Consider the following 12744-nt stretch of genomic DNA (forward strand, 5'->3'; position numbering starts at 1 on the left):
CTCATTTTTATTGAAATTGCAGAGTCTTCTGCAGAGCAAGTGCATCAGAATGTGACCGGAATGGAGCGGGCCGCGCGGACGGGAGTTATCTCGCGTCGTCTACGATGTACACAAACAATACTCGTATTGATGCAAACGAATATCGGGATAAGTCTCGGAATTCGGAAACCTGTCTGGTAACGTAATACTTCCGCGCGAATACTAACCTTACAATGTGAGATTTAGTGATCGAAATGTGTGAGTTTAAGCTTTTCCACGAAAAGAGGATTATTCATTTTTGGATTTTTTACATATGCGTTTGAAATTGTGAACAAAAATGTAAAATCCGTAGGTTTTAAAGCACAGAAATCAGAATGTGCGGTGCGCCGGGATCGGCTTGCGTCGTTGTCGTAACCAGGCTGCAGCTAATTATGCCTTTATGGGAGCGAGTATGTTATCCTTAGGTAACATAGCGAAATATAGGTAAGTACTCGTATGGTTGCCCAACGTCACATTATTACAGAAGAATGCACATTGTACGGTGGCCTGCGCCTAAAAGTATACAGGCGGAGTTTTTAAAATAGCGATCTCAAGTTCACATGCTGCTCAAGCACATCCACATAAACACCACTGCTTCACACATCACACACAACACGTCCCCGGATTTATAACAGATGTAGCTGGTCCCTTCATCATCAGGGATCGCTATTTTAAAAACTCCGCCTGTATACTTTTAGGCGCAGGCCACCGTACATGATATTAGTGAAATACGTACAACATAAGGGACGTTGGCATCGAATGGAACAAATGTATGTAAACGTGTTTCAAAATAACGATCGAAGTATAATATACTCTATGGATCGAAGTCCGACTTTCGGCTTACAATTTTTCAAACACTTTGAAGAATACCAACAGTTGCCTGGCAAATCAGTTTAGAAAATAAAAATTATTAATTATTGTCTGATGTTATCAAGATATAATAGAGTTGTCCTTGAATACAGTCAAAACCCTCGCTAAAACAATCATAGAGTTTTAATTTCTTAAACTTTTTTCTCAGGCTGTATTGTATATGTATGTGTATGTTGTATTCTTTTTTGCCCGAACACAACACTGCATTGGCACATCATCTCTGCGATTGTTTTGAGAGTTTTCCAGCTCAAATGCTTGACTACTATCGCAGGTTCTTGCGATGCGACGTCGCAACGCAGTGTTGTGTCCAGTTGGGTTACCACACCGACACGTTAGCAATTCACAATCCATAGGCAGCGTCAAACATCTGATGTTGATGATCTCTACACATTCCATATGTTTGTTGTTGTTTTTGATTACCTTATAACGTATATGTGAATGAAATGCACCCGCCACTATAATTTGTGACTCCGTGTTTAGATATAATAATGAATAGAAGCGGTCCCAACATCAGTCCTTGTGGAGTTCAGGGTCCCGGAGAGAATTAACTGTATGTTTAATAAACGACGCTGCCTATCGATTCTGAATTGCTAACGTGTCGGTAGTGGAACAGTACCTAGGATGCCCTAAGCAGCACCGTCCAGACCTGTAATGGGAACAACATAGAATGCAGTCCAGTTCCCCGGCTTTGATCCAGCGCTTGGAGGTCTCCAACACTGTGGCGGCGTACTTCGCGTGTGCATGGGCCCAGAGGTCAGCGAGGAGGGTCGAGTTGTTCACCACCTGGCGGAGGCAACACTGCGCATCAACCTTTATAGTCTGTCCTAGGACACCGCTGGTTCATGAGGATATATAGTTGGACGTGAAAAGGTGAAAGTTGGTTAGTAGAAAAGGGCTGTTAGTTGGGTCGTATTAATCATGAAGGTAGTGACGAAATGGAAATACATTTAGGGCCACTTACAGAAAAATATTAAATCTAGATTTAGTGTTAAATCTCGATTTAGTGTCAAATTTTATATGGATTGACGTTTCTTAAATCGAGATTTGACACTAAATCTAGATTTAAATGTTTGTGCAAGTGGCCCTTAATGTTGATCATTAAAAGTAGGTAAAGGTTTAATACAGGTTTATATGTAAAATGAACTTGTTAGGTATGCTTACCCAATTCGCCGGATTCATTAAGAATAGCATCATCTAAACAAGAAAGAGAAAAGCATGAATAACCAATTAACCATGAAACCCTGTAAGTAATATTGTTAGTGCAAAGGACAACACAAGTGTTAAAAATTTAGATGCTAATCTTTTGGGAATGTTAGTAGTAATTAAAATGAAATCATCGTAACGCTTATAGCAGATTCATGTTAGTACGAACTCAAATCTTGTTATTGACGAACTTGCAACTTGTTATTTGCGACTAATATTATATGATGAGGACATGAAATTGTATCTGCTGAATGGACATGGCCAGTCAATAACATAAGTACATTATTATAATGCGTATTACACTTACATAACTATAGGTATCTGCTCATGTACTTTAGGTTACCAAGTTACTACGCATTACATTTGTTTGTTGTTGTTTTTAATGGCAAAAATACTTGGCAATGACCTTCTTAGGGCGCCTTCAAATTAGTCGCTAATTGTCGCGCGGCTGCAGCGCTGCTGCAGCGCTGCAGCCGCGCTGCTGTCAAAATCCATATAAATTTTGTAATTTAAAAGATGCGCGACTGCAGCGCCGCAGCAGCGCTGCAGTCGCGCGTTAATAATTTATATGGAATTTAGACAGCAGCGCGGCTGCAGCGCTGCAGCCGCGCGACACTTAGCGACTAATTTGAAGGCGCCCTTAAACTGCCATGTGTGAAATGTCCTCACATATTTATATTTATTAAACTAGTTTTGTGCCAGTTAATAGTAATAAGTGCTAGGATGAATGAATGTATGAGTACGAGTACACCAAGAACACAGAAAGAGGGGCCTCGCGTTGTCAGGAATGCACCCGCCACTATAATTTGTGACTCCGTGGTTATATATAATTATGAATAGAAGCGGTCCCAGCATTAGTCCTTGTAGACATCTCAGTCCCGGAGTGAATTAACTATCAGTTAGCTTTATAAAAACCTCTTGACAACGCGATGCCTTTTCCTCTACATGGATGCGGTGAATGACAGCTGGTAGCACACCTGGAGGAGCATCTTCTTGGCTCTTCGTTTAATGGCTTTGTAGCCGCGGGCGGCGCCCCGGGCCAGGCGGGACACCTTCGCTAGGCGGCCACGGCGTGCAAGCTCACGGGCATATATGTACCGGCGCTGGTGGAAACACTATGGTCAACACCACTCTGATCACACTCGCCAGCGTAGTAAAAAAGTTTTCTGTATACGAAATCTTTGACTAGGACTTAATTAAGCTTGAATCTAAAACTTTTGTGCTGGAAGACTCCTTATCATCGTTTTCTTGGCGAGTTACAACAATATTCATTCGTTTATAAGATTACATTTTACCCAAGGTTATAAATTCTACAATATAATTGCGCACAGTGAAAGAGCATTCCAATAAAGTCTAGAATATTGTTATTGTTGAAGTAAGAAATTGCAATGTACATTTAATTAACGCAATCAGTAACTAGCTTGTCCGAAGTGTCCCTGACGCCGAGGCGACGCCTGCGCTGTTTGTTTAGCAAGAGTGCTTCGCCGTGGAGATGCAAATTGATCTGCGTTTCATTTTACTATTTTATCGGAACGAATTAAAAGTGCTTGTTGTTTGCGAACGGCCTCACGGTAGTAATCCTGAACGTGACCGAGTGTATATCGGTGTAAAGCAAACGATCGCTACTGCAAAATGGAAACCGTCGCCGTGTAGGGCCACTACTAACATTTACTGTCCGCAGTTTATTTGGTTAACCTTCGGGAAACGTGCCGATTCCCAATTATGATTAGCAGATAAACCACCACCTGTTATTTGTTTAATTGGATAAATGGAACCGCTCGAATTCCAACTACTTTTTTGTGTGTCGACGAGAGAGGAGAGGTGTCCGCACTGGATGCGAGGATTGACACGTTTTCAGCGAATAGTTTTTTTCAATCGGATTTACAAAATTGAAATGGAGAGCCGACAGAGCCCGCGGCGAGTGAGTGGATGGTAATCCTGAAAATTTCACGTTCATTTTCCCGACGTCACATGCACGCGCAGTTCTGTTATGATATAAATATGCGTTTTAAACTGGTTTCAAACAATTAATAAGCATTTAAAAGTATCATGCCACAGTTTACACAGTTATATACTGGAACCAGCACTTCCTGTGTATTTCCTAGCTCGAATTCAATCAAACTTTTCCGAGTTTCAACTTAAATTTAACTAGGTAGCTACATTTTTACACGGCTCTTGTTGGCTCGTTAGACCGTTAGTCAATTCTGCGCCAAAGAGAAAAATTGTGTTTGACAAACTCCGTTTGTGACATTTCACGAATTGGAAAATATTGCATTTCGCAAAACTTTCATGTTTGCTATTGCATTCTGTTTTTATTAAACTTTACGTCCGTATTATAACGGTTGGTCGTAAGTCGTACCATGTAAAATGTTTTAATAATATTAAAGCAACAACTACGCTTTTCTAGTTGCAGCCACGGTAGTTGGAGCTAGAAAGGTTGTTCGATGAAAAGCTTAAGGACGTCGCATTTCCTGAGCGATACACAAGTAACACAAGTGTGAGTTCGTCCCGAGGGTGAGATGGCTCTGCTACCGCATACTGTGACCCGGCGGCGCAGCGAGGAGGCAGGGGGTCACTCTATATCACGAAAAATGAAGTTTCGGAGCGGTACAGAGCGAGGCACGACTCTATCTCGTTGTATTAAACGTGCCGATTGCACGACAGCTCTCGTTCGTTCGTTTCCCGCCAGTATTAGATAGAGTAACCCTCCAGCCCTGAAGCTGCGGAGGCAACCCTGGCCCGACACCTTGTTTCTTCTTCATTAGAGACTGCGCGGTGTTTAGTACAAACGAGCTTAATACCGGGAACATGTTTACATTAGGCGAGCGAGGCCGCGGCGTCGCCTTCCGACTGCCTCTTGTTATGAATTTATAACTAACTAAGCAGTCTAGCATCGGCCCGGAAGGACACTCTCACATACCCTACAATGCCTGCCGCCATATTATTAACTTCAAGCCATTGTCAGTTAGATATCGCTTTGAATTCGAAGACCAGCATGGATTAAGCGTCAGCATTAACACAGTTATGAATACAGCCTTTGATTTCGCGCATGAGTCGCATGACTTATGAATGAAGATGCATTAAGTTTAAAGTTAACCTATGATGATATATGAATATATAGGGGCTGATATTGTAAGTTAAAATTAAGGGTTGTGCGTTAACTTCGCACTTTCACAGTTACAATTAAATTCGTAATTTAAGATTTGTTAAGTAGGTACCTCGAAATCAGTCTAGTACACTCAGGTGCAATGAAAAAGTTCCACCTCCCATTGACGTTCCGTATGTCCGAGGTACTTTTTCATTGCTCGTGGGTGTATTATGATTATGATGATGACGCACATAAGCACGGACAATACCGCTCGACAACAAGCATGATTACAATGCAGCGAGCACAGGATTCGATACTATTTTCGAATCCACACAAACATATGGACAAAATGTGGAAAAAGAACATTATCGTCAACTGTCCCTGTCAAAAATGTAAGGCAAATTTGTCAGTTCCAAAAGTGACATTTGTTTTTCCATATGTTTGTGTAGATTCGAAATTAGTATCGAATCCTGTGATCGCTGCACAGTTGGCGTAACGTCAAGCGGTACGAAGCGCACAACACAGTACGACAGTAATAAGTATAAAAGTTGGTACCTACACTGAACCGTACGTGCCGGTGAACCGGCCCAAAGACCGGTGGCAGCAGCATACGGGCGTAAAGTCGAAACACGTAGCTGTCCGTGGTGAAGCACAAGTGCGACCCCCCGATCACGCCCTCTGTTGACAAACGCAATGACACACCATGTTTAAATATAGCAGTAGAAAACATGTGACAGGTTAGAGAAGAGCGCCTAACACGGGCTAACGTGGCAATTCAATACTGTTTTCGATACTACAAAAACATATGGAAAAAGACTAGCGCCAGGCAGTTTATATATGCACAAAGGTTCCACTCAAGAGAGCCAGGTGCAGGTACTTAGACCCCCACAGAATATACCAGAATAGACCAGCGCCAACGTATTCACTTTTGGAACTAACAAATTAACTGCCTTACATTTTGACAGTGACAGTTGACGATACGCAACGTAAACGAAGGTTCGAAAATCTTGTAATCGCTGCACTGTACTTTAAGTGTATTTTCGTATTCAAAATGTATTGAATTTAACACTAATTACTTCGTAAATGTTATTCCGTTTTGACTTCGGGCACCAGCTAGGCTCAGCGCGACAGCAAAGTTCGAAGTTACTTTTCGTTACCACTGTATTTCCAGTATGGTATAAGTGCATAAATGTGTCAAGGTATATTTATTTAAACTGAGTGCTTTGCGTTGTATTTTTCGATTTCGTACGTAGAATGCATTTGTCGTTGTCAATTTATTGTGAAAATGTTCGCGACAGTTAATGGAAATGAAACGCATCTGGCAGAAGTATACAGGTACTGCGGTACGCGAGCGATCCCATAAAATAATTATCTAAAAGGTTTTTTTTTATATCGTGTTATCATTTGCTTTATTGTAGCTTATAGCCAGCGTGGGTCCGCAATAGCCCCCTAAGCCGGCGCTCAACCGCGGCGTCAAAGAGCACTTAGTCGGTGAAAAAAAACGCTTGCTAAATAAAATCGCCCTTAGTTTTTTACAGTTTGTATAACTACATATATTTTTTACATGTAAAGCTGGCTCCTGTAGAGAGATAGGGATGGCTATCACTGTTATGCCTGCCCTCTGCCCCGCTGGGGGGTTTTAGGATAAAAAGGAAAAAAAAAGATTTAAGATATCAAGCGGCTGGGCTCCCTTAGCAGCTGTTGTAAATGTAACAGTTTATTCTAAATTATATTGGAATACCTACCCTGTGGATATATCTATACTATAGTCAGTCTCGTAATGCCCAACAGAGCCTACGATCGGACTAATGGTTAAAGCGAACCTAACAAATTAAGAACCTCATTATTAGTCTACGAAACGCGCAGCTTCCGAAAACTAAATGAAGCCGCTATTCGCTGAATGAATGCCTTTACAAGACTATCGTATACCTGAAGCTTACGATTACATCGGGTCTCTAGCGAAGCTCATGCGGGGATGCGACTGCCACGCCGCATTAACACTGCTTCACTGAATCCGCGTCTTATGTGATGCAAATGAATACATTTTCCACAACATTTACATAATTATGATTTACCTCGACTTAAAATGACGTGACGCGTTATTTTCTGGTGGCTGTCACTTCGCGGCGCGCACACAGATGGCGCCACCTGTCCAAGGGTGCATACATTTGCCTCCTCATTTAGAACTAATGTGGCCGGTCAAATAGGAAATTCACCCTTTGCAACTTTAGTTACATTGACTTCATAATAACTATAAATCTTCATATTAACAATACTTAAGTAGGTAATTTTAGTAAAGCACATGTTGAAATCCTAAACGCTAAACGAAAAATTGCAACTTCGGTAAAAGGTCACGTTTGGTCGAATAGTAATCTTTGCATAATTACAAATGTAATAAAGTCACTTTGATAAATATTATAAAATGAAATTTTGCAGTCAGAAGCACTTGAAATCGCAGAGTCTGATTTAATATCCAGCCTGGAGTCGCGGAGGGCGGCAAAATGCAGCAATAACGTTTTAGCGGGAAGAACTCGCAATTTGAACCGTTTGTAGTTTCATCTTGATGAGTAGAATTCAGTAAATTGGAGCCTCAAATGAACACTCGTGCAATGCGGATGACGTTTGATTTGCGCGACTGAACTGTACAGATTTACGCAATTCAAATCGGAATTGAGTAAAATTTATGTTAAAAAACGTTTTAGTTGTGCTTTTATTTCATACAGGCCACAGGTCGGTATGAGGTATGATATCAACCAATACTGACGCTCAGACAATACGAGAGTCAATAAAGTGTCTGCCTTACCTTAAAACTTAACCATTTTCCTAATCCCATGACTAAAGGCAAGATACATTTAAAAAAAATCGATGCAGTTAACGTTTTAGCGATAAAGCAGACGAAAATGTCACGTCTCTATCTCGTAGCAATAAATGTTTTTGCAAAGCGAGTGTCCCCCAAAAGACTCCTGTCGTCTACAATAATTATAAGACCGTTTTACCTGCCTGAAAGCTTTTTTATGTAATTTGAAAATAAATCGTCTTTTAATGACTCTAAATTCATTGGTCATGTATGGTGCACCCTATCAAAGACGGTGGAGGTACCCAATGACTCAGGTGTAAACAGTTGTTATAAAAAAAAACTGTGCAGTGATTTTTTTAAAAGTTAAATCTGTAGGTACTGTTTCTTTTCACAACAATAACTTCATCTCACGAAAAAAATACAAAATTTCACAATAGACAAACAATATTTTCTTTACTTATACGTTATTTTTAGAAGGCGTATTGTTATTGTTACTACATTTCATAGGTGCCTAGAAAACGCATTGTATCTTTCGATATTGGCCATAGAAACAAATAATATACGCACCTACCAATGACAAATTGTTTCGGCCTTAATCGATTACTGCGAAGGGCGTTGCTGTACGACTATAAGATAGAAGGTGTTAGGTACAAAACTAAACCACATCTAGCCTTATGATATAATTTTATTGTTTTTAAAATCAGGATTGATTTTTTTTACTGTGAACTTCCCGAGAGCAGACCGAAGCTACCCAAAATACAAAGCGACTTTTCGGACTTTTACAATATTGGTAAAATTTGAAATCACAAAAAAATGTAACACAGAATCAAAGTTAAATACCTACTTACAAACTAAACCGAAACGTATGTGTTTGACTATATATTTGACAAGAAGCTTTCGTACCATCATGATCACAATAATAAAACACATTTATGACAAGAGGGGGTCGGGGGATCGGGGGCATGCCGTCTGACTCAACAGGTGGGTGGCGGCGCCAAGCCGATTTAGACAAGCGACTTATCAACAACACTGAATATTTTTGTTAATTTAATACGCTAATCCAATTAAGCTTTCATCAAATAAAGTTTGGATAAGTAACTTATTTTATTATGCCGAGACGGCATGGATGGAAATAGACACCGTTTCTAGGGATTATTATCCGTTTATCCTTAGCCTTTTGTTGGGCTTGAAGGTTGTGCCTGACTTGTGAGTAGGCAGTGGCTGGCCGTGGCGGCCAACGGGGTCATTACCAGCCGCTGTCTGTGCTGCTGTCGCTACACGGGTTCGTTATCGATGTAGATAAACTTCAATATAACACGATTAGCCATAAATACTGTGCTGTGACGCGTATTAACCGAGTTTATCGAGGTCGATAACGGACTCGTGTAGCGGGCGCCGGGTAGATCAGACAAAGCTCACACGTATCCAATAGCCGGCGCCTTGAGCCCGTGTCTACCTGTCAGCCGGGATCGCCCGGGATGTGTTTCACTTAAGCGTGCCCAGGTCAGGCTTATTGCAGCGATCACCGTGCCTTTGTGTGAATTGAATGCAACACGCATTTTCGAACCTTGTATTTTATTTAGTTAGCTGCGCTTTCTCAATTTTAATTTCTAGAGGTACAATAAAATTACACCCATCCTGGAAAATTATCATAACCTTTATATTGTAACGCGAATCGCGGTACATTGCGGTGAACAATTAAAGCAAGTGACTGTAAAAAATAAGACTCTTTTTACTAGAATATTATTATCTTTAGTGCAACACCGTCCGTACAATTCCAGGAAATATTGATTGATAAATCCACTTAACAACATCAAAGCTAAATCAGTTCTATTGTCCATACAAAGGCCCAATAAAATTAATAATACCGTTTGCAATTTGTGGTTAGGTGTGCGAGCAGCATTTCGAGATTAAAGCAATTCACTTTGTATTAGTTCATCCCGTAATTCCAACCTCTTGTTAATGTATTGCAAATGTTACAGGAAATGTATGAAATCCGTCATAGTATACATTTAATGGGAATTGTATATAATTCCTAAACCCACTCGGAAATTAATGACATGTAAATTATAGGTATTACTTATACACAATTTTTCTAGTTTTTTTTTTCTCAACCTTTGCGTATAGGGTCTCTTCTTGAACATTCCACTTCTCCCTTTCTTGGGCCTGCTCACACCATTCCGTGCTAAAATTCTTCTAGTATATTCATAAATTTCAGCCGTTACAATATTTTGGTTTTTATCTAGTTTAGACAGTAGCTGCTGGACTGGCTGAGCTGAAAACAAGGTTTGTTGATTCTCATACCATGGATTCTACCCTATTTATAAAAGTATTTCCTGTATCATAATAATGTTCCTATTTATTTAGTTGATCAAAATTTGACTTTTCCTTTAAAAAATACCAAATAACGAACTTGAAATACTAGAGTTAACACATGCACGTAAGCGACATGCGACGTTGCGACGCCGCCAAGCGTGCGAAGGTTACTCTATACTGACGAAAAACAATCAAGAACTGTCGTGCCATCGTTAAGTTTAAAAAGAGATAGACTCGTGGCTCGTGCAGTAGCGCTCCAAAACTTAGTTTCCCGTCTTAGAGAGGCACCCAACGACACGCAGCCATCCAACTAGTCAACAAACAGTCGGCAACAGGTCCGTACCGTACATGTTCCACTACCCACGCCCGCGGCCCGCAGTTTCGCAAACGACCCACTTGCAGCCGCGGCGACCCGCAAACGAACAATGCTGTTTATGTAACAACAATGTAACGTACTGTAACTTTGGTAACATTTACATAACTGCTCTTCTGTTGTTCGCGGGTTGACGCGGCTCGGTAACCGGTGATTAGCGGGTTATCGAGTGCCGAAACTGGTCGAGATAGCTCGGGAGAGAGTGTTACTATGACGATACGTCTTCATGCAGATAGAGTACAAGTTCATGATCGATTGATGGCCGCACGGAATACTGGCTACTGACACTGCCGTGTTTAATTAAATTGGAATACAACTAACATTATCGCGTACTTTGAACAATCTTTTACCTGACAAATTATTAATTAAGTACAACATTCAAATCTCAGCGTATCACAGTTAAGTAGTTAAGAGAGTCGATGGCTGTGCCTGTGTTACACTTATACGTGTTGTATGTGTGTGAACACAGAGACAGTAGATATGTGTGAGAATCTGTGAATGACACTCACGAACAACCAGCAGCGTCGTCGTCGGTTCAGGCCGATTCTCACACCATTCATAAATGTAAGTCAAAGTCAATTACATATATTATGAGTGTACAGCTCTCATTTAAATCCTTCCTTAGAAGTTACCCTAATAAATAATAATATTTACTAATAGGTCATTTATTTTTTGATGTAGTTATGAAATACATTCTTTTATAATGAATCGCGCCTTTTTGTATCGGTAATGATTATTCAAATTAAAACAAACAAAATAAATTAATTGATGTCATGGATTCTGTAAAAACGCACCGGTTTCACTGTAGCTGTTGTATTCCGAAATTTATTAAATAAATATTCAGACTGTGATACATAATTGTGTCCAAATGGTAAGTTAAGTGGGGAAATATATTTATGAATGTTTGAACAAAAATAATTAATTAACGCATGCAATTGTATTTCATGAATGAACAACTCAGATATGGTTGTGCTAATTATACGTGCGCGGAGCAAATTAAATACGCGTTCCACCCTCGCCACTTTATTACAGTTTAAAATAATGATATAAACTCGCTTTATGTTTTCAGTAATACCTAATAATCACTATAAATGTGCTCTACATTAGCATTAATAAATCAGGCTGTAAACACGTCGTTCGTATAATGTAAGTGAGGCATTGAAGATCACATTGCAGCGCGTAGACGGCACCGGCAACCAAAGAACTACAACTCTATGGCAACACAGAAACCGTTGAAAAAACGCAATCGTAATCTATGGTAATAGCGCGGCCATTGTTTAGTTTCGCGCGCTTATTATTTAATAGCGTTATTTAATCCGCCCACAGCCGCAGTGTCGTGAATCGTAGGCCATTGTGATTGCGTTGCGACATCGAGGTAACCCACTAGTTGTGCTGCCCTAGTGCCGAAGCCACGATGGATCATTGCTTGTTAATTGCGCAACACAATGCAGCGTCATGAAAAGGTAATGGAACAATAAGGCCGTTAGAAGTTTGAACAAAAAGTGCGAGTAAGTACTTTTTAATCTATTTATCATTATTTATAAGTTGTAGAAATACTTACTCACAGTGTAGAGTTACAATACAGTTTTGCAATACTAGCAATATTTACTTACAGACGCTAAGTGTGTCAAACTCATGTGGCTCTTCGTATGTAGCCCATTTATGAAGCTCTCAATTAATTTACAAGTTTTGCGAACACACACGGAGCTAATGCATAGCAAAGTTTGTTGACACACGAAACAGCCTATCACTGCCATCTAGTGCCAGTCCAAGTTCGACATAGACCGGTAGTACTCTCAATCAATCGTTATTTCACTGTCAGTGTAACAGTAGGCAGTTCATTCTCCTCCCTAAAACACTACACAAACTATCATTTTCCATTTAGACCTCAAACATAAGCGACGTTAAAAAAACGTTTAAATAGAATTAATGCATTCAGTATTTGATGATCGAAAGTCAACGCTTTTAATAAATACTAGCTTTTTTAAATTTTCGGTGTCGAGAACTAGTCAATATGACTTTATTTGCATGAGCTTCGCGTTTAAAAAAAACGTTTCTGAGACCGTGGGAATTAATCCA

General features: G+C 40.1%; 1 protein-coding gene across 5 annotated transcripts in view; it reads right to left on the reverse strand.

The window, feature by feature from the left end:
• Positions 1-12744, reverse strand: part of LOC105387093 (LON peptidase N-terminal domain and RING finger protein 1) — a 71010-nt gene that overhangs the window by 19731 nt on the left and 38535 nt on the right. Inside the window, exons 4-7 of one of the 5 annotated variants that reach the window (XM_048632962.1) lie at positions 5739-5857; positions 3069-3194; positions 2050-2082; positions 1535-1686 (exon numbers count right to left, since the gene is read on the reverse strand). In XM_048632962.1, coding sequence (XP_048488919.1) covers positions 1535-1686; positions 2050-2082; positions 3069-3194; positions 5739-5857 — 430 coding nt within the window. Of the gene's footprint in view, positions 1-1504; positions 1687-2049; positions 2083-3068; positions 3195-5738; positions 5858-12744 lie in introns of all 5 variants that reach the window. The other 4 variants (XM_048632961.1, XM_048632964.1, XM_048632963.1 and 1 more) reach the window with 4 other exon arrangements.

This window comes from Plutella xylostella, chromosome Z (assembly GCF_932276165.1).
Source record: "Plutella xylostella chromosome Z, ilPluXylo3.1, whole genome shotgun sequence".
In the NCBI taxonomy this organism is placed as follows: Eukaryota; Metazoa; Arthropoda; class Insecta; order Lepidoptera; family Plutellidae; genus Plutella; species Plutella xylostella.